Source organism: Elgaria multicarinata, chromosome 18, assembly GCF_023053635.1.
Source record: "Elgaria multicarinata webbii isolate HBS135686 ecotype San Diego chromosome 18, rElgMul1.1.pri, whole genome shotgun sequence".
NCBI classification, from domain to species: Eukaryota; Metazoa; Chordata; class Lepidosauria; order Squamata; family Anguidae; genus Elgaria; species Elgaria multicarinata.
In genome coordinates this window covers 2,341,321-2,365,027 of record NC_086188.1, presented here as the reverse complement: position 1 = coordinate 2,365,027, position 23,707 = coordinate 2,341,321, and the positions used below count along the sequence as shown (strand labels likewise).

General features: G+C 52.7%; 2 protein-coding genes across 2 annotated transcripts; one reads left to right on the top strand and one right to left on the bottom strand.

The window, feature by feature from the left end:
• Window positions 1–305: 305 nt before the first annotated feature.
• Window positions 306–17,825, top strand: SART3 (spliceosome associated factor 3, U4/U6 recycling protein). Its single transcript, XM_063144381.1, has 19 exons — window positions 306–502; window positions 1,939–2,065; window positions 2,935–3,039; window positions 3,613–3,797; window positions 4,369–4,474; window positions 5,564–5,688; window positions 5,964–6,119; window positions 6,752–6,890; window positions 7,620–7,727; window positions 8,872–8,949; window positions 10,104–10,162; window positions 10,302–10,411; window positions 11,944–12,056; window positions 12,527–12,603; window positions 13,210–13,375; window positions 14,129–14,607; window positions 15,083–15,235; window positions 15,454–15,644; window positions 16,665–17,825. The coding sequence occupies exons 1-19, from the start codon at window positions 320–322 to the stop codon at window positions 16,846–16,848; spliced, it is 2,844 nt and encodes a 947-aa protein (XP_063000451.1). The 5' UTR covers window positions 306–319; the 3' UTR covers window positions 16,849–17,825.
• Window positions 17,826–19,915: 2,090 nt separating this feature from the next.
• Window positions 19,916–23,200, bottom strand: FICD (FIC domain protein adenylyltransferase). The gene is made up of 2 exons (XM_063144383.1): window positions 22,856–23,200; window positions 19,916–22,191 (listed from the first exon to the last, which is right to left on the bottom strand). Exons 1-2 carry the CDS (start codon window positions 23,160–23,162, stop codon window positions 21,107–21,109), a joined length of 1,392 nt encoding a protein of 463 aa, XP_063000453.1. The 5' UTR covers window positions 23,163–23,200; the 3' UTR covers window positions 19,916–21,106.
• Window positions 23,201–23,707: the final 507 nt, after the last annotated feature.

The following is a 23,707-nucleotide window of genomic DNA, read 5'->3' as shown; positions in this document are numbered from 1 at the left end:
ACACTGACCTTCCTTGAAGTCCTCACACTGCCTGCGGGGCTGTCTAAACTTCTGCCTGTTTGAAAAGGACCAGATGGCGGCACTTGCCCTTCGCCGTCTCCCCTCAGATAATCCTTCTTGACAACCTTACATTATAAGTGGGGGGAAACGGTCCGTTTCCAAAGCCTTCCGAATTGATGCAGCCTCTGAGGGGGTGTTTCTTAGTCAGGCAGCCTGAAGGGCAGCCCGATCGCTTGGCGGGCGAAGGGGCTTTCGCCGGGGAAAGGCGGAGCTTCGCTGAGGTGCGGGGGAGAGCGCGAGAGAGCGTCGGCTGGACAAGATGGCGGCCGGTGGCGGAGCTGAGGCGGCCGCGGCTGAGGAAGAGCTGCGGGAAGCGGGAGGCTCGGAAGACGACGGGGACGAGGGCGGAGGCGGCGAGGAGTCGGAGTCCGAGGAGTCCTCTGGCGACGGCGAGGATGAGGAGAAGGAGAACGAGGCCGAGATCCAGCGCCTGGAGGAGCAGGTGAGGGGCTCGGGGGCGGGGCTTCAGCCGGGGAAGCCACGCCCCCTCGCCGGCCCTGCCTGGCCTGCTCGGAGTTCATCCCCCGGGGGGGGGAGCAGAGGGCAGAACGAGCCCTTAAGCCGCAATCCTACGGGTATTTCGACAGGGGGGAAGTCCTACAACTCCCAGCATGCCCCAGCCAACATGGCTGGCTGGGGGCATGCTGGGAGTTGTAGGAGTTTCCCCCCTGTCTAGGATTGCACCCTTAATCACTCCTATTCTCTCCCTGCTGTGCCTCTGCAGGAGTCCCTGCTCCCAGTTTGACTCCTCCGACGGCTTTTTGGATGGAGGCAGATCTCGGGCGGTGACTCTTGCAGGGATGCAGCGGGTAGCCTCCTCTTGAGAGTAGGGGATTCTGCATAGGGAGAGACTCCTGAAGGATTTCTCAGTCCCTGTTCTGAGCACGTCTCTTGACTTTTGGGGGCTGAGGGGGGGAGGAATACAGGGGGTGGGGGAAGGAGAAAAATCAGATTTTAAAGAACAAAAAAACACACACAATCTAGTTTTACTATCCCTCGTTCCCTCCCTCCAAGTCCCAGAAAAAGACAGTTAAAAGATTCTGATTCTTTTTTTCTGGGCTTGCCCACCCCATTCCCCCCCCCCCCCTGGTGTGTGCGTGTGTCCCCCCCCCCCCCCCGCGCAGGCTTTCACTGGGCACACCCAGCACAGTGACTCCTGTAGAGATGCAACAGGCAGTCTAATTCAAAGGCAGGCGATTCTGCTGGAATTAAATGAGCCTCTTGCATCTCTGTTTGAAAGGAGGTGAGCCCAGAGCTGAGACCCATGTAGAGGCACAACAGGCAGCCGCTTCCTCCAAAGGCAGGCGACTTTGTTGTGGTGTTGCATAGGTGGATGATTCTACTGTCGCCGCAGAAGCATACAGTCTGGAGTTTTTTATATAAATTGCTACAGATGCACTATTTATTTGTTAGTATGAGTTTTGTTTCTCTCCAGGTCAGATACCTTTTCTTTAATAACTGATGGCGGTATTGTGGTATTTAATATTCCACTGACATTTCCATGGAAATGAACATCACTAGATTGTGTGTTTGTGTGTGGGGGGTGGTTACGGCTTTTAAGTTCCTGGTCTAAGCACTGGGGTAGAGAATTCCTGATGCAAACTACAAATTGCGATATTATAAAGAAAATATGGGGGATATGTGTGCATGGAGATCACTGGTGTTTAAGTGGAGGTCCCTATTTATTTATTTATTTATTATTTACATTTCTATACCGCCCAATAGCCGGAGCTCTCTGGGCGGTTCACCCTATATTGCTTGTGTGTGCCTGGTTAAGAACACAATTGCCTTTGCGTCTTTTGGGTGTGTAAATAAATGCCAGCTGTGTTTCCAGTGAAAGTTAACCAATAAAACATTGCTTTGTCTTTACCTTTTAAGCTATCCATCAATGCGTTTGACTACAACTGTCATCTGGATCTGATCAAACTGTTGCATCAGGAAGGAGAATTAATCAAACTCCGAAGAGCCCGTCAGAAGATGAGCGAACTCTTTCCCCTCACTGAAGGTAGGCAGTGTTCTCGGCTCTTCCTGGAAGCCGTAGTTTGATCTGCTCTATTATCTCGTGAAAATATATTAGAATTTGAATGGGATGCAGCGTGTGTGTGTGTGTGTGTAAACACTCTTGGCCCATATAGTAAACTTTTGGAGATGTTAGATGTAAAACCTGTGTGTGGAAGTTAAAGGTCACGATGTAGCGCTGTTCCTGTTGTGGCATTTTATAGCACCGAAGAACAAGGGCAGGTTGGTAACTGCTTGCTTTATTAAGAGAGAAAACAAAGTTTGCCTTAACGGTGAGCCCCCTACCACTGCTGAAAATTACTAGTACGCACAGCCTTCCTTCCCCACGATGCCCTGCCAATTTTGTGGGAGACAAATGGCCCTGAGAAGGTGGTCATAATATTTGGCCCAGCTCTAATGCAAACTAAACAGAGAGACTATCGAAACGGTTGTAAAAATGAAATACATAGAATCATAGAATAGGAGAGTTGGAAGGGGCCTCCAAGGCCATCAAGTCCAACCCCCTGCTCAGTGCAGGAATCCACCCTAAAGCATCCCTGACAGATGGTTGTCCAGCTGCCTCTTGAAGGCCTCTAGTGTGGGAGAGCCCACAACCGTATCCATGATCTTGGCTTGTAATGTACGGACTCAGTTTGCACAGTGTGTGCTCATGGTATGTAATTGCTTTGATGGCTTCTTAGCAAGTAGCGTGCTATATACACGTTAAGAATGGATTACTGAATAGCGGAAGGTCAGTCAGCGTGTTAGTTTGGTGTGCAGACTTATTCCCCCAAAATCTAATACAGATAACATGAGAGGGCACATTCATACCTTAAGAGTATATTCTTTCCTAATTCTCATTCCTGTGTTTTGCAGAAATCTGGCTAGACTGGCTGAAGGATGAGATTCGGATGGCTTCAGAAAACTCGGAGCGGGAAAAGATCTACGATCTCTTTGAGCGAGCTGTGGAAGATTATATCTGTGAGTTGGTTGGGTGGTGTATTTTTTTTTTTTTAAAAAAAAGCCCTCCATGGGGGATAAAAAAAGGCCTCCATGGCATCCCAGTTGTGGAATGAGCTCCCCAGAGAGGTCCTCCTGGTGCCTACACTGTACTCCTTTCATCGCCAGCTGAAGACCTTTTCATTCTCTCAGTATTTTAACACTTAATTTTAACTTAAATTTAAATTTCGCTGTTCTAACTCTGTATTTTAATCTTATATCAGTTTTGCTGCGTGGTTTTATCCTGGTTGTGCTTTTTATACTGTATTTTGTATTTGCGCTTTTAGCCTGTTGGTTGTTTTATGATGGTTTGAATTTTTGTGAACCGCCCAGAGAGCTTCGGCTATTGGGCGGTATAAAAAATGTAATAAATAAATAAAACTTCATCGGTTAAAGAATGCAGATGCAAGCAACGTAAAACGAAACAATTCAGTGTTAACAGTTCTTAAAAGAAGCTACTTTTCTGGAAGAAATGGTAGGTTCAGAAGTTAGCCTGAGGCCCTTTCCTGGTACCTTGCAGAACTGTGTAAGCAACATAGCGGTGCTTCCTTCTAGGTCCTGAAATTTGGCTGGAGTATGCCCAGTACTCAATTGGCGGCATCGGCCAGGAGGGAGGCATAGACAAAGTTCGCTCCATATTCGAAAGGGCCCTGACCGCCGTCGGCCTTCACGTGACGAAAGGAGCTGCCATTTGGGAGGCCTATCGGGAATTTGAAAACGCCATCTTGGAAACGGTGCAGGTAAAGCCCTCGCTTGCTTGGGGCGCGGCCCTGTGCACGTCTGGACCGGAAAAAAGGCCTAAAACCTCCCAGCATGGGGCGTGCTGGGAGGATGGTAAGGCCTTCTTTGATCTAAACATGCCTAGGATTGTACCGTTAGTTATCCTGAATTTATACTTGTGGTGGTAAATCCCCACGAGGGCAGCTGTATTCTGTTGAGACGGGGACAATACCTTAACTTCTGGGTTGATAGTCCTGTGGGTTGGAAGCTGGCCTAGCGAGGCGTTGGGCCGCTAAGAAGGGCGTGCGGATGGGGCTTTTGAGGGGAGTCTTTCCCCGACGCCACGGCATCTCCGAGTCCGGGAGGGAATGGCCAGCGCTCGGGTGGTCTGCGTTGCCTCCCCGTTCCAAATAGCGGGTCACGGGGCTGCTGGTGCCACTTCCTGACCCGGGAGCTGGAGTTAGTTTTGTGCATGTGGCTCTTGCTCTCGGATGAGGTTGGCGCTCCGTTTCCCGTAGCCTTTCCGGCTTCTGCTGCGTCAGGCAGCCAGCCTGACACCCACCTTTTCTTTCTTTCTCTCTCTCTCTCCAGCCGGGCGCCGGCAGCGTCCCCTCCCCTGAGCAGCAGCAGACCGTCAGCGCGCAGCTTGAAAAGATCCACGCGCTCTTCAGGCGCCAGCTGGGGATCCCGCTGTTGGGTGAGGACCTGCGAGGTCTCCTGGCTCCGGGCTGGGGGTGGGGCTGCATGTGCCTGGAGCGCCCAGATCTGCTTTGCACTGGAGATGGAGGCAGAGGCCTGGCGCTCTTTGAGCTTGGAGGGGAAGAGTTAGGGTCCCTTTTGAGTAATGCCACCTCCCACGCCCCACTCAGGGGAGCGTGTCTCAGGCAGAGCCCCTGCGAACGAACCGTCAGTGGTGGGGGTTTTCCTTTCTCAGGCGCCTTTGTTGACTGGGACGGAGGGGGGTGGGTTTCAGGGAGAAACCTGAAAAATGGGTAACTTTTGTGCCTGGAAATTAACATGGGGCTGGTCCTTCTGTTGTTTTTCATTCTTGGAATCCACTTCTTTCCCTCTCCTTCCCCCAACACCTCCTCCCTTTTAAACGGTGCGAGTTCTGTTGAGCTTGAGTTTTTGGAGTTGCCTTTGTGCCGTGGCTAAGAGTGCGTGGACTGCGAGGCAGGAGGTTCCTGGTTCACGTCTCACCTGTGACAAGCTCACTAGGTGGCCTTGGGCGAGGCGTTTTCACTTGCCCAGTCTTCTCAGCCCTCTAATTGGCGACATTACCGGCTTACCTTACAGCAGGGGTGGGCAACCTTTCTGCTCCTGAGGCATCATCGCTGCAGGGAGAATGGGTGGCCGCACCCTTGCGCACACATACAGGTGTACACACACACACACCTCCTCCTCTCCCAGCGATCTTCATCAGGATCGCTGAGGAAAAGGGAGAGGCTTGAACCACAGGTTTTGGACTACAGCTCTGGTCTGCCCCAGCCGGCATGGCCGGTGGAAAGGCATTGTGGGAGTTGTAGTCCAAAACATTTGAAGGGCACAGGCTTGCTTGAACCTGGCTCTAGAAATGATATTGGCTTGGTTCTGGTTTTGCCCTCCTTTGAGAGACCGACTCCTGTCTCTTGGTTTCTCGTGTCACTTATTAGGCAGAAAGGGTTTCCTTCAGAGCTCCTTCCTTCCCTGCCTGTCGATTGCTCGGCAGTCCGTTATGTGTGGAGCCGAGTTCAGGTTCCGCCGCCTCTGCTAGCGCCTGACGCGGTTTTCCATCTCCCATGTCAAGATATGGAAGCCGCTTATGCGGAATACGAAGAGTGGTCCGAGGATCCGGTCCCGGAAGCGGTGGCTAAGAACTACAAGAAGGCTCTGCAGCAGATGGGGAAATGTAAACCCTACGAAGAGGCCCTGGTAAGGCGCTTCCTTGCTCGGTCGCAGGTAGCTACTTTTCTCCTTCACCAGAGACCTCAACCATCTTCCGCAGAGATACTCGGGATACAGCCTGCGATGTCATCGCTGCTCAAATCAATTGTGTGCTTTCCCCAGAAGCCGCCTCAGTTTTAAATCTCACTTTCCGTGCACTGTACAGTATAGACGAAACCCTTCTTTGTTGTCCACCCCCCCCCGGGCTCCTCTCTCACCATCCTGAAGCGCTTTTCCTTCCTCTCCTCCTGCTTTCATTCCAGCTAATAGCCGAGACCCCAAAGCTGGCCGAATATCAAGCCTACATTGACTTTGAAACCAAGGCCGGGGACCCGGCTCGCATCCAGCTGACCTACGAGCGCGCCCTGGCGGAGAACTGCCTTGTGCCCGACCTGTGGGCACGCTACACCCAGTACCTGGTGAGGAGCCCATAAGCAGCTTCCTTCTTGTCTCGTGGCTTCCTGGGGCGGCACCCTTTCCGGCAGCCTAAGGAGCAGAACTTCGGGAACCCAGATCCAAATCCTCTGACGTGTATACGTAATGCAGATCTGCATAGTTGCTCTCACTTTCCTTAATTTGAGCTGAGAGGCAAGGGACTATCTTCTGCATGATGGCTAGAGACTTTGCGGGCTGTGTGTGTGTTCCTACCAGAGATTCCCCCAAAGTAGAATCCAGCACCCAAATCATAGAATAGTAGTGTTGGAAGGGGCCTATAAGGCCATCGAGTCCAAAGCATCCCTGACAGAGGGCTGCCCAGCTGCCTCTTGAAGGCCTCTAGTGTGGGAGAGCCCACCGCCTCCCTAGGTAACTGGTTCCATTGTCGTACTGCTCTAACAGTCAGGACGTTTTTCCTGATGTCCAGCCGGAATCCGGCTTCCTGTAACTTGAGCCCGTGATTCCGTGTCCTGCACTCTGGGAGGATCGAGAAGAGATCCTGGCCCTCCTCTGTGGGACAACCTTTTCAGTATTTGAAGAGTGCCCCGTTCGAGACTCCTGTGGAATCGAGGTGAATAAACGGCCCTGAATGTAACTCTCGGATCTGATCTCCCAGGACCGACAGCTGAAAGTGAAAGAGCTGGTGCTCTCTGCCCACGAGCGGGCGGTCAGGAATTGCCCCTGGACGGTCAAACTGTGGAACAAGTACCTCCTGGCCATGGAGAGGCATCACGTTGAACATCGGCTGATCTCAGGTGAGACCGAGCGCTCACGAAATCCGAAACCAGACATTTGCTTCCTGGAGCTCGGAAACGTTCTGTGTAAAGTCGGATGTTATACAAGGAGGGCAGCTTGCGATACGCTTTGATTTATTTAGCGTGGGCTCCAGGGCTGAGCTTCCACCAAGAGGGGCACCTTGTCAGGATGCATCACTTGGTGTTTGACCTGGTTCAGATGACACGGCAGCCCAGCATGGTTTAATTAACCCTCGAAGGGCCACGGTGTGTGCCGTCTGCCGTTATGAATACGCATCTCCCATTTGGCGTTGGCTGTGGGTCGTTGTGTCGTACGAACATGACCGGAGGGGGTTCCAACCCTCACGTAACCCATGGTATGTTTTAAGGTTATGTGAGGGTTGTTTATCCCTCAAATACGCCTCCCCGGTCGAGTTTGGACAATGCAACAAGCCCTGGTAACCCCTAGGGATTGCATATTCACAATGGGGGATAGTGCGCGTCGCGGCCCCTTGAGGGTTAATTAACCCATGCTGGGCTGTCGTGTCATCCGAACTTGCCCAGTGAGTGACCACAGCCCATAACCCGCTATCGTGGGAGGGAGGGGAGGCTCTGAGCTTTGCCACTCTTAAATTTGGGGGCCTGGACCCTGCTTCTGATCCCGCAGCTAACAGGCGTGGGGGGATGTCGCAGCTTGGAAGGACCCTCGGCGCCAGGTTCACACTGTTTGTCTTCTTTTGCCCGTGCTAGAAAACTTTGAGAAGGCGCTGAACGCCGGCTTCATCCAGGCTACCGACTACGTGGAAATCTGGCAGGCCTACTTGGATTACCTGCGGAGAAGGGTGGATTTTACTCAAGGTAACTGTGCACGGGGTTCGGCACTGAGGAGTGCTGAATGCTGCTTAGGACAAGGCCGACCTCCGAGGCTGTGTTCTCTCAAACAGCCAGCGAGGTGACTTGAGATGCCTCCGCACCCTCTGTGCTTCCACGCCTGCAGAAAGCAAGTATGTCTAGGCTCCATCTAGCCCGGGATTGTCGACACTGGCTGGCAGCAGCGGCTCTCCAGGATTTCAGGCAGGATTCCTTCCTAGCCCTACCTGGAGATGCCGGGGATAGAACCTGGGGCCCTTCTGTATGCAAAGGAGGTGTCCTACTGAGCTACAGCTCTTCCTTGTGAACAGAGTTGCTGCTTCCTTCCTGCAAGGACCATTCATAACTGCAGGCCTCTTCCTCTCAGATTCCTCCCATAGCTCTTCTCTTAACATCAGAAGAGCCCACTTAGTCCAGCGCTCTGTTCACACAGCGGCCAACCAGCTGGACAGGGGTGCAACAGCGCCCTCCTGCCCATGTTCTCCAGCGACTGGTGCACACAGGCTGACTGCCTCTGCTCTTGGAAGTGTCACATAGCCCTCAGGACTAGTAGCCATGGACAGCCTTCTCTTCCATGAAAGATAATGGCATCTTCGCAAGACAGTTGAATGGGAGTCTCATCTCTTGGTGATTTTTCCACCCCCAAAAATGGCTACCTCAGGACTCGTAGCCATGGAGAGCCTTCTCCTCCAGGAATTTTCCCACCCGCCCTTTTAAAGCCATCCAAAATGGTGGCCATCACTGTCTCTTGTGGCAGTGAGTTCCACAGTTTAACTATGCGCTGTGTGAAGAAGCCCTTCCTTCGATCTGTTCTGAATCTCCCACCCATCAGCTTCACAGGAGAGCGAGAGATTGATCAGTGTCTCCCTCTCCGCATTCTCCACGCCAGGCTGAACTTTGCCAGCCGGTGCCCTCCAGATGAGTAGGATTCCCCCTCCCGTCATTCCTAGCTGGCACGGCCAGCGCCAGCGTGTGTGATGGTTCAGACGCATCCGGAGGGCGTCAGCTTGGGGGAAGAAGGGCTGCCCCAGTCCATGGCCTTGCTCCTTTGAACCACCCCCGAAAGGTGGCGCTGGGGCAGGGAGTCGGCGGCCCCTGAACGGATGCTTTCCTTCCACCTGCTGTTTTTCAGACTCGAGTAAAGAGCTGGGAGAGCTGCGCTCCGCCTTTGCCCACGCGATCGAGTACCTAAAGGAAGAAGTGGAAGAGCGTAGGTTGGGGGCTTCTCTTTGGAGAGGGTGGCGGCGTGGGCGTGTGGGTCTTCCTCCTGCGGTGGCGTCATGTCAAAAGCTTCTGATGGGGGCGGGGGGCCCTTTTGCATTGGCTCTGCATTTGCTCGCCCCGCTTGGCCTAGTCTGCCTCCTCCCTTGGCTCCAAGGAATCTGTCTTTCTCCGAACAGGAATCCCTCCCCAATCCTGGTTTCGGTTTAAAAATCGCCCCCTCCAGCCCAGGTCCCCGAAGGTCAATGTTGGCTTTCCCCAACTTGGGAATTCCCTGGATGTTTTTCTCTACAGCTGTCTGGGGCTGATGGGGGTTGGAGTTCAAAAGGCCAGTTGAGGCTGAGGTTGGTCTATTCTGCCGGGCCGATGCCTCCGGAGGCCGGGGCATGAAGGTGGAGGCCTCCCTCTCTTGCGGCGCCGCTCCTGGTATTTCAGGCCCTGTTGCTCATGAACGTGGGAGCCTCGTTGCAGCCGGTCTTCCCCACCTAGCCGATGTGTGAGCGAGAGGGAGAGAGGTGTGGCCTCCCAACCAAACGGCCTTCCCCAACCTGCTGCCCTCCATATGTTTTGGACTGCAACCCCCATCATTCCCAGCCAGCACAAAGGGTGCGATAGAAGCCCCCTCGGGAGGAGTGATTTCCCTAGCTATTTGCCCCCCTCCTCAAGAGCAGCTCAAACCCTATTCTGGAATTGCTGAAGTTCGCCAAGTGCCGTGTTCAAAGCTTGCACCCGAGCGCTTGACCCAAGGTGCCTCACAGGTTGCCGGAGCTTCCGAATCTGTCTACTTGGGACTCTACTGGACTGGAGACCTTTGCCTCAGAGCTTCGTTCGTTTAAAGCCTTCTTAGGCCGAAAAGGCTCCCAGAGTGGCTTATGGAGGATTAGGCTTCCAGTCTGAAAAGACACGACACTCACCAGACAAAGGGGTGTGGAGGGAACCGGGGCGGGTGGGGATTCTTTCAGCAGGGCTGGTGGGATGGCCCTGCTCCCTCCCCCCCCCAGCTCAACCTGCTGGGGGACATTTGAGGGAGGAGGAGCCTTCGTTAATTCATCCCTTGTTATTCCTAAGGAGCCTTCGTTAGTTCATCCCTTGCTATTCCGCAGAAACCTTTCAGGAACAGTTCTGTTTGCCTTTTGCCTGCAGGTTTTAGCGAAAGCGGGGATCCGTCGTGCACCATCATGCAGACCTGGGCGAGGATCGAGGTAACGTTGGCTCCCCCACCCCACCCCCTCCGGTGTTTTGGTTGCCCCACCGTTGGCAGGGAGCTGGGTGGTGGTGGTTGTAAGCCTGCCTTTGACGTGTTTTAAAGCGCTGCCTACACGCGGGGCTTCCTCTCCTCAGGCTCGCCTGTGCAACAACATGCAGAAGGCCCGGGAACTCTGGGACAACATCATGACGAAAGGGAATTCCAAGTACGCCAACATGTGGCTGGAGTATTACAACCTGGAGCGGTAAGCGGCCCGGCAGCTGGCCTGGCGTGAACGCTCGTGCGCTGGTCCCGGCCCCCTCGGCAGCGCTACTCCGTCTGCAGTGTGCATCACATTTATTTATTTATTTATTTATTTATTACATTTCTATACCGCCCAATAGCTGGAGCTCTCTGGGCTGTTCACAAAAATTAAAAACATTCAAAGTATAAAACAACAGTATAAAACCATAATATAAAATACAATATAAAAGCTCAACCAGATAAAAACAGCAGCAATGCAAAATTACAAATTTAAAACACCAAGTTAAAATTTATTTGTAGACTGTTAAAATGCTGGGAGAATAAAAAGGTCTTCACCCGGCGTCTAAAAGCATATAATGTCGGTGCCAAGCGAACCTCCTTAGGGAGCTCATTCCACAGCCGGGGTGCCACAGCAGAGAAGGCCCTCCTCCTGGTAGCCACCTGCCTCACTTCCTTTGGCAGGGGCTCGCGGAGAAGGACCCCTGAGGATGACCTTAGGGTCCGGGCAGGTACATACGGGAGGAGGTGTTCCTTTAGATAGCCCGGCCCCAAGCCGTTTAGGGCTTTAAATGTTCATACCAGCACTTTGAATCGGGCCCGGACCTGGACTGGCAGCCAATGAAGCTGGAAAATGACTGGTCTCGTCGGCCAGTCCCTGTTAGTAACTAGGCAGCCCTGTTTTGTACCAGCTGAAGCTTCTGGATCGTTTTCAAAGGCAGCCCCACATATAAAGCATTGCAGTAATCCAAACGAGAGGTTATTGTAGCATGTGGGGGCTACTGTAAACCTCCTTGAGCTGCAGGAGAAAATGGTTCCCTGTTCCTTATTTGTTGTAAAGACAGAAAACTACGCCGGTCCCTTCTTAATGGTGATAGATGGATTGCAGAGGAGAGCGAGACGAACGTTTTGAAGGCATTCCTCTTAAAATCGGCCCGTGTGAATGTGGTTTGACCATTTGCCCAAGCCACTGTTGGTTCTAGGTTATGTTCCTTTGTAAAGCAGTCTTCAAGCTGCCTTCCTGCCTCCTCTGCTGTGTTACTTCCTTCCAATCCCCCCCCCCCCCCCCGGCCCCAACTTTGCGCCTCATTTGAAAATGACGGGTCCCATGCGAATCGCAAGCAATGTTTCCTAGCTTATGAAATCACCTTGAAAACTCTGGTGCCGCGGAATGGTGACCGTACAACTTATTCAAAGGCTGCTTAGAGCCAAAGAGAGCCATTGTGGCGTAGTGGCTAAAGTGTTGCACTGGGAGTCGGAAGATCCGGGTTCTAGTCCCCACTCAGCCATGGAAACCCACTGGGTGACTTTGGGCCAGTCACAGACTCTCAGCCCAACCTACCTCACAGGGTTGTTGTTGTGAGGATAACATGGAGGGGAGGAAGATTCTGTACGCCGCCTTGGGTTCCTTGGAGGAAGAAAGGCAGGATATAAATGTAATAAATATAAATGTAATAAATGAATAAAGATGGTTTGTGGAGGTGGCTTGCTGTGTGTGAGAGACAGCCCGTAACTCCCCTCCCCATCTTCTTGTAGGGCGCATGGTGACACCCAGCACTGCAGAAAGGCGCTCCATCGAGCTGTGCAGTGCACCAGCGATTATCCAGAGCACGTCTGTGAGGTGCTCCTTACACTAGAAAGAATTGAAGGTAGGCTGCTTTTGACTCCCTTCTGGGGGTGTAGAGTCGAGCGTTTGGGTTAGGTAGTCAGTCGTGAAGTGTGACTGCATCGCACGAGGTGGTTTTTTGCTTTCTTTCGCTGCGTCACCCACACTGTTCATTACGTTACTGTTTATGGGTGTTTTCGTTTTTCTTGGACAATGCTGCATTATTTTATTGTGTGTGATCGCTTGTACCCTGCTTTGGGATTATTTCCCCATGAAACGTGGGTCCTGTGCATGTTTTAGACAGAAAGAAGTCCTACAACTCCCAGCATCCCCCAGCCAGAATTGTAGGACTTGCCTCTTGTCTAAATACGTGTAGGACGGGGCTCTAAGTAAGTAAGGCTGTTGGGAAGGCTTACGACAACTCTTGGCAGGACGCGTTCAGTCTTTGACGGACGCTCACGGGTTTGGCAGAAAGTATGGCTAACATCTCCCTCTTCTCTTCCCTGCTCCCAGGAACTTTAGAAGACTGGGACGCCGCTGTTCAGAAAACGGAGAACCGCCTTGCTCGAGTCAACGAACAAAGAGCAAAGGTCAGGATTTTCTTGTTCCTTTTTTTTTTTTTTTTGCTTTTTAGGCACGAATTTCGGCTGATTTGCAAAGCTGCTGCACAGTGTGGGCCCTGCGAGTTAGACTAAGCTGCTTTTCCCCAACAGCCTTCCAGCTGTGTTGGACTACAACTCCCAGAATCCCCCAGCCAGTGGGCTCTATGACCCTGTTCAAATGACGCGCTAAGCCACGGCGGTTAGGCATTTCGAGCTGAACCTTATGGCTCAGCGTGTCGTGTGAACCATTCCTCACCATGGCGGTTACATAGGCTGCAAACGGGTTCGCGGCCTAACCACGGCTTGGCGTGTTGTCTGTACAGGGGCTTTGTAGTTCTGATCCTGGCTCCCCCACACTGACTGGTCGCCTTCTTTTTCCCCCTCTTTGGAAACTTCCACCCCATTGTTGACATTGAGCCGCATAATCCAAAGACCTCTCCCCACCCGGTCTAATGCAGGGAAGACAGGCTGGCAAAGGCGCCAGCTCTGGAGGCGCACGGTGCCCACGGCTTGCCTGGCCCCTGCGGTCCAGAAGAAGGCGGGCCGAGCCGTCGCCAGAACGCCCGCTCACTCGGTGTCGTTTCCGCTTTGCAGGCCGCAGAGAAGGAAGCCGCCCTGGCCAAGCAGGAAGAAACGCGAGCCGAGCAGCGGAAGCAGACTCGGGCCGAGAAGAGAGCCGCCAAAAAGGCCAAGAAACCCCGGGCGGGAGACAAGCGCAAAGCAGACAATGATGGCGACTGGGGGCAGGAGGAGGAAGAAGGTATGGGCTCGGCTTGGGCCGCCTTCGTGGTTGCGCGGTAGCCTGTCCCAGCTGGTGGGAAGAAGGGAGCGGAGGCTGGACTCCTGTGCGCACCTGTGGGGACGTTATCACACCCGGGTGCCTTTAGACTTGGCTTCTGGGTCAGCGTACGTGGGGTCCCAGGCTCATCGTTTCTGCGTAGGAAAGGGCAAGGCGGCCTGCATCTTCCTCTCCCTCCGCCGCCCAAATCGGCGACCTGAAGAAATTGCGCGGCGGCGGCGGCCCAGCGAGTCAGGCTTCTGCCTGGGGGAGGCTGGCCAGTTGCCTGGAGTCCTCACTTAGCGGAAGGATTGGAGTCGCCCTCCTCCTGCCTGCCTGCCTGCCTGCCTGCCTCAGTATCTGCCCCCCAGACTTCCCTGGTAGTGCTGTGTGCAGAGGAGCCGCTTGTGTGCCCACCACTTTCCCTTCCTCTTTGAAGATCTGTGGGGAGGTGATTCGGTTTCTGGGAAGAAACGCACTGGGGTCTCTGTAGGCAGAGTCCCCCCTCACGGGCAGGGATGGGAAAGCACAGCATGGTGGCGAAGCCCCCCGGCAGGGTTTGGCAGGTGGGATCCATGGTGTAGATACACGGCATAAGGGAAACGGTCGCTTAGGGTTGAACGGGCCCCTTCTCTTGTGTGTCCTCCGCTTCGCCTCTGTACCGCCATGGCCTGCGTGTCGCAACAGCCAGCGTCCGCTGGAGGCGTCTCAATCTCTTGACGTTTCTCTGTCCAGCTGAACAGCCCACCAAGAGGCACAAGGGCGGTGGCAGCGGTGATATGCTGGTGGTCGAGGAGGAGGAGGAGGAGGAAGAGGTTGAAGACATGGAGACGGAAACCGGGCTGTTTGGCAGAACCATGCCAGGAAAAGCGGATTTGAAACAGAAGGCGGAGGCGGAGGCGTCCAGGTGGAAAGACGCCCCCAAGATCTTCCACGACAGCGAGAAAGACAGCGTCACAGTCTTCGTCAGCAACCTCCCCTACAGCATGGCGGAGCCCGAAGCCAAGCTGAAGGATCTCTTTGCAAACTGTGGGGAGGTGGTGGAAGTCCGCCCCATCTTTACCAACAAGGGGACGTTCCGGGGCTATTGTTACGTGGAATTTCAGGACGAGAAGTCGGCTCTCCAGGCGCTCCACCTGGATCGCAAATACGTCGAGGGAAGGCCCATGTTCGTGTCTCCCTGCGTCGACAAGAACAAGAACCCGGATTTTAAGGTACCGCTGCCCCTGCCCCTTCTCCGCTCAACCCCAAGTCAGTAGTAATGATGTTGCCAGTTGGGAGAAGGAAGTAGGATAAAATCTGAGGGCAGGTACTTCTGTGGTCCAATTAGGGTGTAGGCATGCTTGTTTCAGACTGGTAACATCTCTCCTAAGGGCTTGGCTTATGTGCGGTAAGGTGGGTCCATGCCCCTAGCCACACACAGTCAGATCAGAAACGGGGGAGCAGACGCCGTGAACAGAGGGATCTCGGATGAGTTCCAGCTCCTAACGTGCCCTGTGTAGCAGTTGGCCCACTGTATACACAAAGCAGGTATTTAACTCTCTCTCTTTTTGAGACAAAGTGTCCGGGGCCAGGCACTGGCCCTGTAAAACCTGAAAACTGAAATCCTGCATTTGAAAATGGACTTGTCCGTGGCTTGCCTTGTCTGAACTGCCTTCCTTGGAGTTACTTCGTTTCTCTCCCCTGCAGGTGTTCAAGTACAGCACCGCCCTGGAAAAACACAAGCTCTTCATCTCCGGCTTGCCCTTTTCCTGTACGAAGGAGGAGCTGGAGGAAGCGTGCAAAGTCCACGGGAACGTGAAGGATATCCGGCTGGTCACGAACCGAGCCGGGAAACCCAAGGTATGGCTAGCCCAGGGTATATACAAGGGGGAACCCTTAGGCGGGCTAATTCTCCAGCGGTGGTTTTTGTCCCTCTCAGGTCAACCACCGAAGTCTCGCTTTTTAAACGAGAGAACTGCACTGGGAGGCGTTCGGACACGCGCCTCCAGTGCGGGGGTGAGCCGGAAGCCCAGCACACCCCATGTACAGCGTCTCTCTCTCTCTCTCTCTGCTCTTAGGGCTTGGCCTACGTGGAGTTTGAGAATGAAACGCAGGCCTCCCAAGCGGTACTGAAGATGGACGGCCTGACGATCAGAGATCACGTGATCAAGGTGGCCATCAGCAACCCGCCTGCCCGAAGGTTCCCCGAAAGGTCCGAGGCGGTGGGCAGAGCGGCTCAGACCATGACCCCCCGGCAGGTCTATGGCGCGTGAGTATATCAAGCTGGGGGGGAAGGAGGCTGCGGCCTGAGCCCCGGGCATTCATGTTTCAGGCAGCACTGCCATGTTCTGGAAACCTTGCTGAGCACTGTTTTTGGTGGAAAGGCAGGATAATAAATAAACAATTCCAGGCTGTGAACTGCCAATGCTAAGGAGCAGTTCCGGTTATCGTGACGTTATCCACATTGTGATGGGAGGACCTTTTCATCGCAACCTCCCATTTATCTGGAACGTCCTTCCCAGCGATATTTTTCACCTAGTACCGCAAAGAAAAGAAAATGGCGCCGTCTTTCTTTCCTTTTCAGTACCAGGTGAAGCGCTCTGTTTTTGTCAAGATCTTTTAGTCTTGCGGTAGGTGGTGGGTTTTTTTTGAATTTTTAGGAATTCTAGAATTTCCAACTTGCTGCCGTTTCTTCGATCGATTTCATGGCCTGTTCTTCTGTGCCTTTGTTACAAGCCGCTCTCTGAGGCCTTAAGGGTTAAAGACTGGCTAACCGCCAATTTAAATAAAATCGTTGGTCCAGCTAGCTGAAACGTGTCGCAATCACGGATGGGTCCGTATCTCCTCGGAAGCGGCTTGGCTAGCGCTTCAGAGCACGCTCCTGCGTATGTCCACTCAGAAATCTGTCCCATGGAGTTCAGTGGGGCTTCCTCCCAAGGACGTGCCCGTAGCATCGCAGCCTTGAACTTCTGGAAGTTTCTCAAATGTAGGGATGTCTTGTCCTGGAACCTGGATGGAAGTTTCTAGATCTTAACGGCCGCTGTGGCCTCTCGGTAAGCGGGGTGAGAGATGCGGTAGCAGCAGAAGTGGCCGGCCGATGATTCCCCACGCTTGGAGTCGGGGCTCCGGCATCCTGCCCCCCTCTTGGTGTCTCATGACTAGGCACAGTAGTCCAGACGTCAGACTTTGCGTAACTCGTCCAGGCCGCGCAGTTCTATTCTTTTTCCTAAGCACCTGGTCAAGAACGCTCCTAATGCAGGGCCCCGTTGTGTTTGTGCTCTTTTCAAAGACGGGGCAAGGGCAGGACCCAGCTTTCGATGGTGCCCCGGGCTTTGCAGCGGCAGAGCAACCCGGCGGCCAAGGCGGAGAACGGGGTGGCTCCCAAGGCCCCACCTGCCACAGCGTCCCTGCCCGCCGAAGAGCCCAAGAAGATGTCCAACGCGGACTTTGCCAGGCTGCTTCTGAACAAGTGAGCGAGGGGCAGTGACCGGTGGGGCGGAAAAGGCGAAGCTCTGCCTGAGAAGCCATGGGGTGTGGGTGGGTGTGGGTGTCCGTGCAGGTGTGCAAAGGAGCCGGTTAACAGCCGCCCGCCGGCTCTCTCCTGAACTTCCACACCTACGGAGATATACCGAGCAGGGAGCTGTTGAAATTGAACTGTTGATTTTTTTCCCTCTCTCTCTCTCTCTGAGAATCAGAGGGCAAAGATGTTGGGTTTTTGGAGTTTGGGGTTGGGCACCTGGTTAAAATGGCTTTAAACGCTCCCTCATATTGAGGGATAACGTGGGGAGGACTCACTCTGGAGGTTGGGTACGACGTGCGTTTTACGGAGGACGTTATTCCCCCCCCCTTTCTTTTTTCTTTTTCTTTTCAAAACCTTTTTAGGAAATGAAGTTTAATGTGAAAGCGTATCGCTCTAGTTTGTACAAATCCCACTGCAGGCTTCTCTCACATAGTACACTTTAGAGAGAGACACGCGCCCACACTTGCCCCCCCCCCCCGTGTTTGGCACCCCCCCTTTCTCCTCCTCTTCCTCCTCCTGTATAAAGTTACTATAAATAGCAGATGCTAGCAACTTCACCATAATGGCCTATTTTAGTACTGGGGAGCAGGGGGCAAGTATTTATATTGAACCTGTATTGACGATTTGCTCAAGCTGGTCTGTGGTTGTTGTTTTTTTTATATCAATATTTGTGTATTTGTGAATGATATGCCAGATTATGATTTTAAGCTTTGTTTGACACGATACTTCCCAAGAGCCACTCGTTCAAGGCTTGGATACTCCGCTTCCATGGACCATTTGGCGTTTTCGTTCGCTGAACATCTGTACCATTTTTTGTTTTGTTTGCTGTATTGTTTTTGCCTTGTTCGGTTTTTTTGTTCTTTTTGTAAACAATGCGAAGCGTGAGCCGACGTTCCTCCTTTTGGGTTCATTAAAGTGCAGTTCTTGAAAGCCGTCTCCCAAGCGTAATTGCACGGAACTGTCCTTTCCGTAGTAATCACAACGGACTAAGATAAACAGACCCGGAACTTGCATTTTAGCTTCCCCTTCCTGGGGGAGAGGAGAACAAGAGTTTGGATTTGAGATACGGGATCTTGAAGCTCTGCCCAGGATAAAGAGTTGCCCAAATTGCTAGATAACCAGGGGACGGGCATGGTAGGATATTAGGGGCTAAAAGACGTAGTAGGCCGGTGCTGGAGTTTCCCCAAGGAAGACCTACACTCCCCAGAGGGTTTACGCTCAAAGGAAAACTAACCCGAAGTTTTCCGCCAGCTATTGCTCATGATATGTAGATGCTAAGGATCCCCTCCTGTGTGGAATTTCCTGCCTCTGGCGGTCAGGCAGGCTCCAACCTTGTACTCCTTTCGGCGCCTCCTGAAAACGTCTTTATTCCAAGAAGCCTTTCCTTAACACGCAGCCTTGAATCTCTGTTTTTGCTTCTTTTAAATTTTGTTTTAACTGTTTTATTCTGTTTTTATTTTCATTTTATCTTTGCAGGGGAGGGCTGTTAGCTCTGCATCTTGTTTGTGGGTATCTTATTAGTGCGTATCGCGGCCGCTTGATTACCCAATATCAGAAACTAGGCTGTGCACGGACCCCCCCCCCCCGAACCGCTTCGTGGCCCGATCCAGAACTTCTGGATTGGGCCCGAACCACTTTGGGTTGCTCCTCCCATCCCCTGCTCCATGGATCAAGATCTGGAGGGGTGCATCGAGATTCCCCCCCCGCCTCCGCGGTGGACAGCAGAGGCAGGTAAGTGGGGCAAAATGGGGGACAAATCAGCCCCCCTCACCTGTGTCCTTTGCAGGCTTCAAGCTGAATGGCGGCGGCGGCGGCTGCGGCCTGTTCCAGCTTGAAGCCCGTGACGGACACAGGTAAGCCACCCTCCCCCCTTACCTGGCTCCATCGCCGGACAGACGGCAGCGCCAGGAGCTTACCTGCTTCCGGAGCGCGGCGAACCACTTCGCCTCAATCCGCAGCCCCCCCCCCGACCCGATTCATCTCCGCTTTTGTTGGAGGCGAATCAGGCTGCTCCGCTATCGCTTCTACGAAGCGGAGCACAGCCTTATCTGAAACAAGATAATGTGCTACCTAGAGAGGATCTAGCTCAGTATCGTCAACACTGACTGGCAACAGCTCTCTGTGGTTTCAAGCAGGAGTCTTTCCTAGCCCTTGGGGTGGGGAGGGGGAAGGCCAGGGATTGAATCCGGGGCCTCCTACGTGTGCTCCTTGGGCTGATCTAGCAGGGCCGTCCTCATGTCCTTGAGACAGCACTGTCCGGAGTGCCCTGTTGATGCGTGGCCTGTGGGAGTCTTCCCAGGGCTAAGTGTTGGAACTCTGCCCTACAGCCTTCCTCTCTGAGCATATGAGTGTGAATGTGGGGCCGCAGTAACCTCTGACCTTCTGAAAGCATTTCCTAAGGTTGAGCCCCTCACCTTCAGAAGAGGAGCTGGAACAACATGTAAACATAGGGTGAAAACAAGGGGACTCTGCCCCCTGCTTCCTTGGGAGCTCCCTCGAAAGCGGTGGTGGTGGTGGGGTTACTTCTAAGTACAGATGGGGCCAGGCTGCAAGGCCTCAGGCGGCCTGTTCTGAAGACCACATTCTATTTCAAATGAAATACACACAATTTCTGCTTGTGAAACTGATTTTTATCCACATAAGAGTTCACATTAAAAAACACACTCCGTAGCTTCACCAGTTCCTGATTTCCCCCCACGTATACCCTGCGCTGTCTCGTGGAACCAGATGCCCTGGTCTACAGCGCTCGTCTTCTCTTTTAAAACCAGTTTTGTAAAATAATTTTGGCAGTTGCATCTCGTACGTGCAATACTACTCTACGACAAGCAGTGCCTGTCGGAATCCACTTCTAGGCAGCACTAGGAAGGTACAGGAACCGCCTCAAGCTTGCTTGATTTGTTGTTTTCGAATACGTATTTTGTATGGCTCTTCCCTCAAGAGGGAAGACCGCGATGTTGAGGCGATGGAGACGTGAGAGAGGCGGGTCAGGTTATGCCCCGAGCCTGTCTCAAATTTACCCCCCTTGATGCTTAAAAGCTGGACTTGCCAACATCACTGAAAAGCATAACATCTTTCTCTTCTGTCCTTGGAATTCAGGAGCAATGTTTGCTTCTGCTGCTGTTCCTTTACTGTCAAGTGAATCTGTGTAAAGTGCTATCAAACATGTTTTTTTTTCTTTTAACCAAACCCTCCAATTTCTAGTATTAGATAAAATAATCACGATGAGGAGCATGTTCCAGGCCACTCAGTCAATTCTGCACAGGTAATGGTACCCAAGTAGGGCCGGGATCCAAAGAGTGACCTTGGATAGATGCACAGTAAAGGTCTTCGGCTTTTGAACAGCAGCAGACGCTGCCGTATTACGGGTTACTCAGATTCCCACGCTGCATCATGATGTTGTGATTTTTGAATGCGAGACGTAAGCCTGTAGGGCCCACAGAATAAGTTAGAGTGTCCTTTTGATCTCGGCCCAAGTTCAGACGTCTCACCGGAGTGATAGTATTGGGGGATGGGGAATAAGGCAAGGGTGTGCAATACTGTGGCAACTGGATCAGGCCCCCCACTGAGAGGGTCAGAGCGTTGGCACGAGGGAGACAGGTGGGCTTCAAGTTGGGAACGCAACTGACACACATAAACGAAGAAAGCAATGGCGGCAACACAAGTTACAGCTTGGGGTGGATTCAGAAAAGGAATTTCCCTCCCCAATACGGGTGGAGTTTGGGCATTGCCATGCGCTGACTGTCAAACTGCGCTGTGCTGGAAGAAGTCGCTGCGTAATAAAACTCCTTGGGCAGAGTTTGGCGGGCAAATTAGCAACGCATCTTTCCTGCCCAATGGCCGTTGGTTGGGAAGTCCATTGTGGACTGAATCTCTCCAGCGAACGCACTCGTGCTCGACATGTGGCAGGTCTAATGCCCGTTTGGGAAAAGGTTCTTTGCTGAATCCATCTCACGCTATGGTCCATGCTGGTGTGTTCTTAGAAGTCATCCTGCTTCCCCAACCCATAACGAAACCAGTCAGAGTTAACCACAAATAATTTACATTTGGCCTGATACTACGGGATAATAAATATTTTGAAATATTACTGCAAAAAAAAAACTTATTTAAATAAATGAAATGCTTAAAAGAAAGTGCCTTTCTCGTTCTGTGTTCTTAAAACGTTTGCAAATGTGGACACCAAGCAGATGCCTTGCTCCTCCCGCGTCTGGGTGTCACGTTCGGGTTTTGACGGAGATGGTCTGCTTGCAGTCAGTGGTGCTGCTGCTGTGCGCTTCTGGCAGGCCCACTGAATACTCGGTGGTGGCGATGAGCAACATGTCTAAGGTGGTCTCGGTGCATTTGGCAATGAAGCGGATGAAGGGCCTGACGTCTCCTTCGTTGGCCACCTCCAGGACGTGGTAGTACTCTGCCCGCTGTTCCTTGCGGATGGTGATGGGTGGGTAGCCGGCCTGCATGAGGATGAGGTTCATCAAGAGGCGTGAGGTCCTCCCGTTGCCATCCACGAAGGGGTGAATGTAAACCAGTTTGTAATGGGCCAAGGCGGCAAATTCAACCGGGTGTAGACTCATGGCGTCTTCGGAGTTGATCCACTGCACGAATTCAACCACCTGCTTTTCCACGTCGCGAGGGTGGGGCGGGATGTGGTGCCCGACAAACACCTGGGTAGTCCTAAATCTCCCAGCCTCCACGGGGTCCACGTAGCCCAGGACTCTCCGGTGGATCTCTAAGATGTCACTGAGGGTCACGGACCCAATTCTGGAGACCAGCGTGGTGTTGATGTACTTCATGGCAGCGTGCATGCCGATGACCTCGTTTTGCTCCACCAGGCTTTTCCCGGGGACGGCGTACCGGGTCTCGATGATGTGCCGGATTTCAGAGAGTGTCAGGGTGTTCCCCTCGATGGCCACCGTGTGGTAAATGTGGTGGTAGTAGGACTCCTCCATCACCCGCCTCAGGGCGGAGTTGCCTTTTGGGATGGACATAATTTTTTGGACCTTGCTGTCAATGATGCTAAAGAACCTCTGGTCAATCTCTTCGACGAGAGGCAGCGTCCGGTCGCGACTGATCAGAGCCTTTTCGTTACGGGGGGAGATGGTTAAGGCTTTGGAGTACAAGTAGTCAGCCTGAATAATGTCCTTCTCCTCTTCGGAGAACAGGCCAAACTCTGTCAAGGCATCGACGTAATCCGGGTCCATCTTGAGGGCGTGCAAGAAAAGCTTGTGAGCTTTCTCTCGTTTCCCTTGTCTTTTCATCTCCAGGGCCTGGTTCAGGGCTGCTTTGGCTTCTAACCTGGCCTCTGAAATGAAGGCACCGTTATTAGCATTGCAGAAAGGGGGTCCAGGCCCAAGACCCCCCTCGGACTCCCAACCTGCAACAGGGGACCCACTTTTACAACTGCCCAACGTGGCGGCATCAGCTTTGCTGCAGCCCATCTGGACTGATCTCGCCACCCTCCAGTTGAAGACCACCGCTCTAGAGCAAAGTAACTGTAGAATCAAGTTTCTCTGAGAGTACACTTGGGCCTGTGACTCTTTAAATTATTCTGAATGATTCTTTCCTGAAAAACAATTATTTCATTGTGTTCATCCTTACGTTTTCTCATTGATTTTATTGAATTTGCTTTAATTACAAACTTTGCTGGACAAATAAACAAGCACACAACTGCAGTAGAGGGCTTCTAGCTCTCAGGGCTGGCTGCAAAGAAAACAAACAAACAAACATGTACTCCGTGCCCTCCCCCAGTTCTCTTTCATCACCTCCTTCCTTGAAAATGTTCAAATAACCTGAAAGCCCAAGTTAAGCAAGATAAGATATAGAAAACTCAGTACACCGGTGCCCTAAATGGCCTTAATTTGCACAACGCATCTTGATTTCTTGGTTGTACAAGCGAGTGTTTGCAGTAACACCAAGCTGTAAAGGTTGATACCCCGCTGTTGTTAGCCCAGGGCAAACCTCCTTACCTTGGGAGACCTTTGGCTTCAACACCAGCAGCTCCAATCTCCCCGAGGTGACGCTGAGGCCTGTTGTCTGCCCCGCGTAGCTGGTGATCCCGACACAGCCCAATCCCAGTCTGCTTTTCAGCAAGGACAAGCCCTTGAGAACGGCGTGGCACTGTTCTTCCACCGACGTCAGCTGGAGCAACGGCATGAGCAGCGCGGCTAGGAGGACCACCAGCACCGCCGCCCAGCGAACACGGAGCCACAGGGACACCCATTTCAGCTCTGGTTCTGCCACAGCCACCACGGCTGCCATCGATACGAGGTTCATCTGGCCACAGAGAAGGGCAGGAGGCGCATCTCCTCAAAGGTCCCACCTGGGCAGAGATTGATTTAAGGGGAAGGTTTTCAGAGGAGTGCCACATGGATCCCCCGGCTTCCATGTTTGCGTTGTCCACTTGCTAGAATCACCCTTTCCACTTTTCTAGGCTGTTGGATTCTCCATTTGCGGCACCTTTCAGCTAGTTCAGGATGTTCAGCTAGTTCCAGATGTTTTGACCTGCAATTCTCATCACAGCCAACAGTGAAGGGTGTTGGCCAAAACATCTGGAGAGCCAGAAGATGCCCACCCCTGAGCGAGATCTACACATACAGCAGAATGAGGCAGTAGAATGGTTTGTATCATTTCAGACGGTGGAAGGGAAGTTCCACCACATTCTGCTGCATGCATAGACCAGATTTTTAAGCCTTTAAAGGTCACTCACCAACATTGCGTCCTACCTTTGCTTACCTGACAGCTCCTGCCCAATTTTGCATTGAGTTACAAGATTATTCACCTGCTTGTCCACCCACAAAGCTATTGAACCTGGTTGCTCG

Bases quoted from the DNA above. Each gene is read 5' to 3' on its own strand.
- SART3 (XM_063144381.1), top strand. From the start codon at position 320: ATGGCGGCCGGTGGCGGAGCTGAGGCGGCCGCGGCTGAGGAAGAGCTG. The intron at 3,798-4,368 runs GTAAAGCCCTCG...CTCTCTCTCCAG, and splicing joins CCATCTTGGAAACGGTGCAG to CCGGGCGCCGGCAGCGTCCC. The intron at 6,120-6,751 runs GTGAGGAGCCCA...CTGATCTCCCAG, and splicing joins CACGCTACACCCAGTACCTG to GACCGACAGCTGAAAGTGAA.
- FICD (XM_063144383.1), bottom strand. From the start codon at position 23,162: ATGAACCTCGTATCGATGGCAGCCGTGGTGGCTGTGGCAGAACCAGAG. The intron at 22,192-22,855 runs GTAAGGAGGTTT...CCTTCATTTCAG, and splicing joins GAAGCCAAAGGTCTCCCAAG to AGGCCAGGTTAGAAGCCAAA.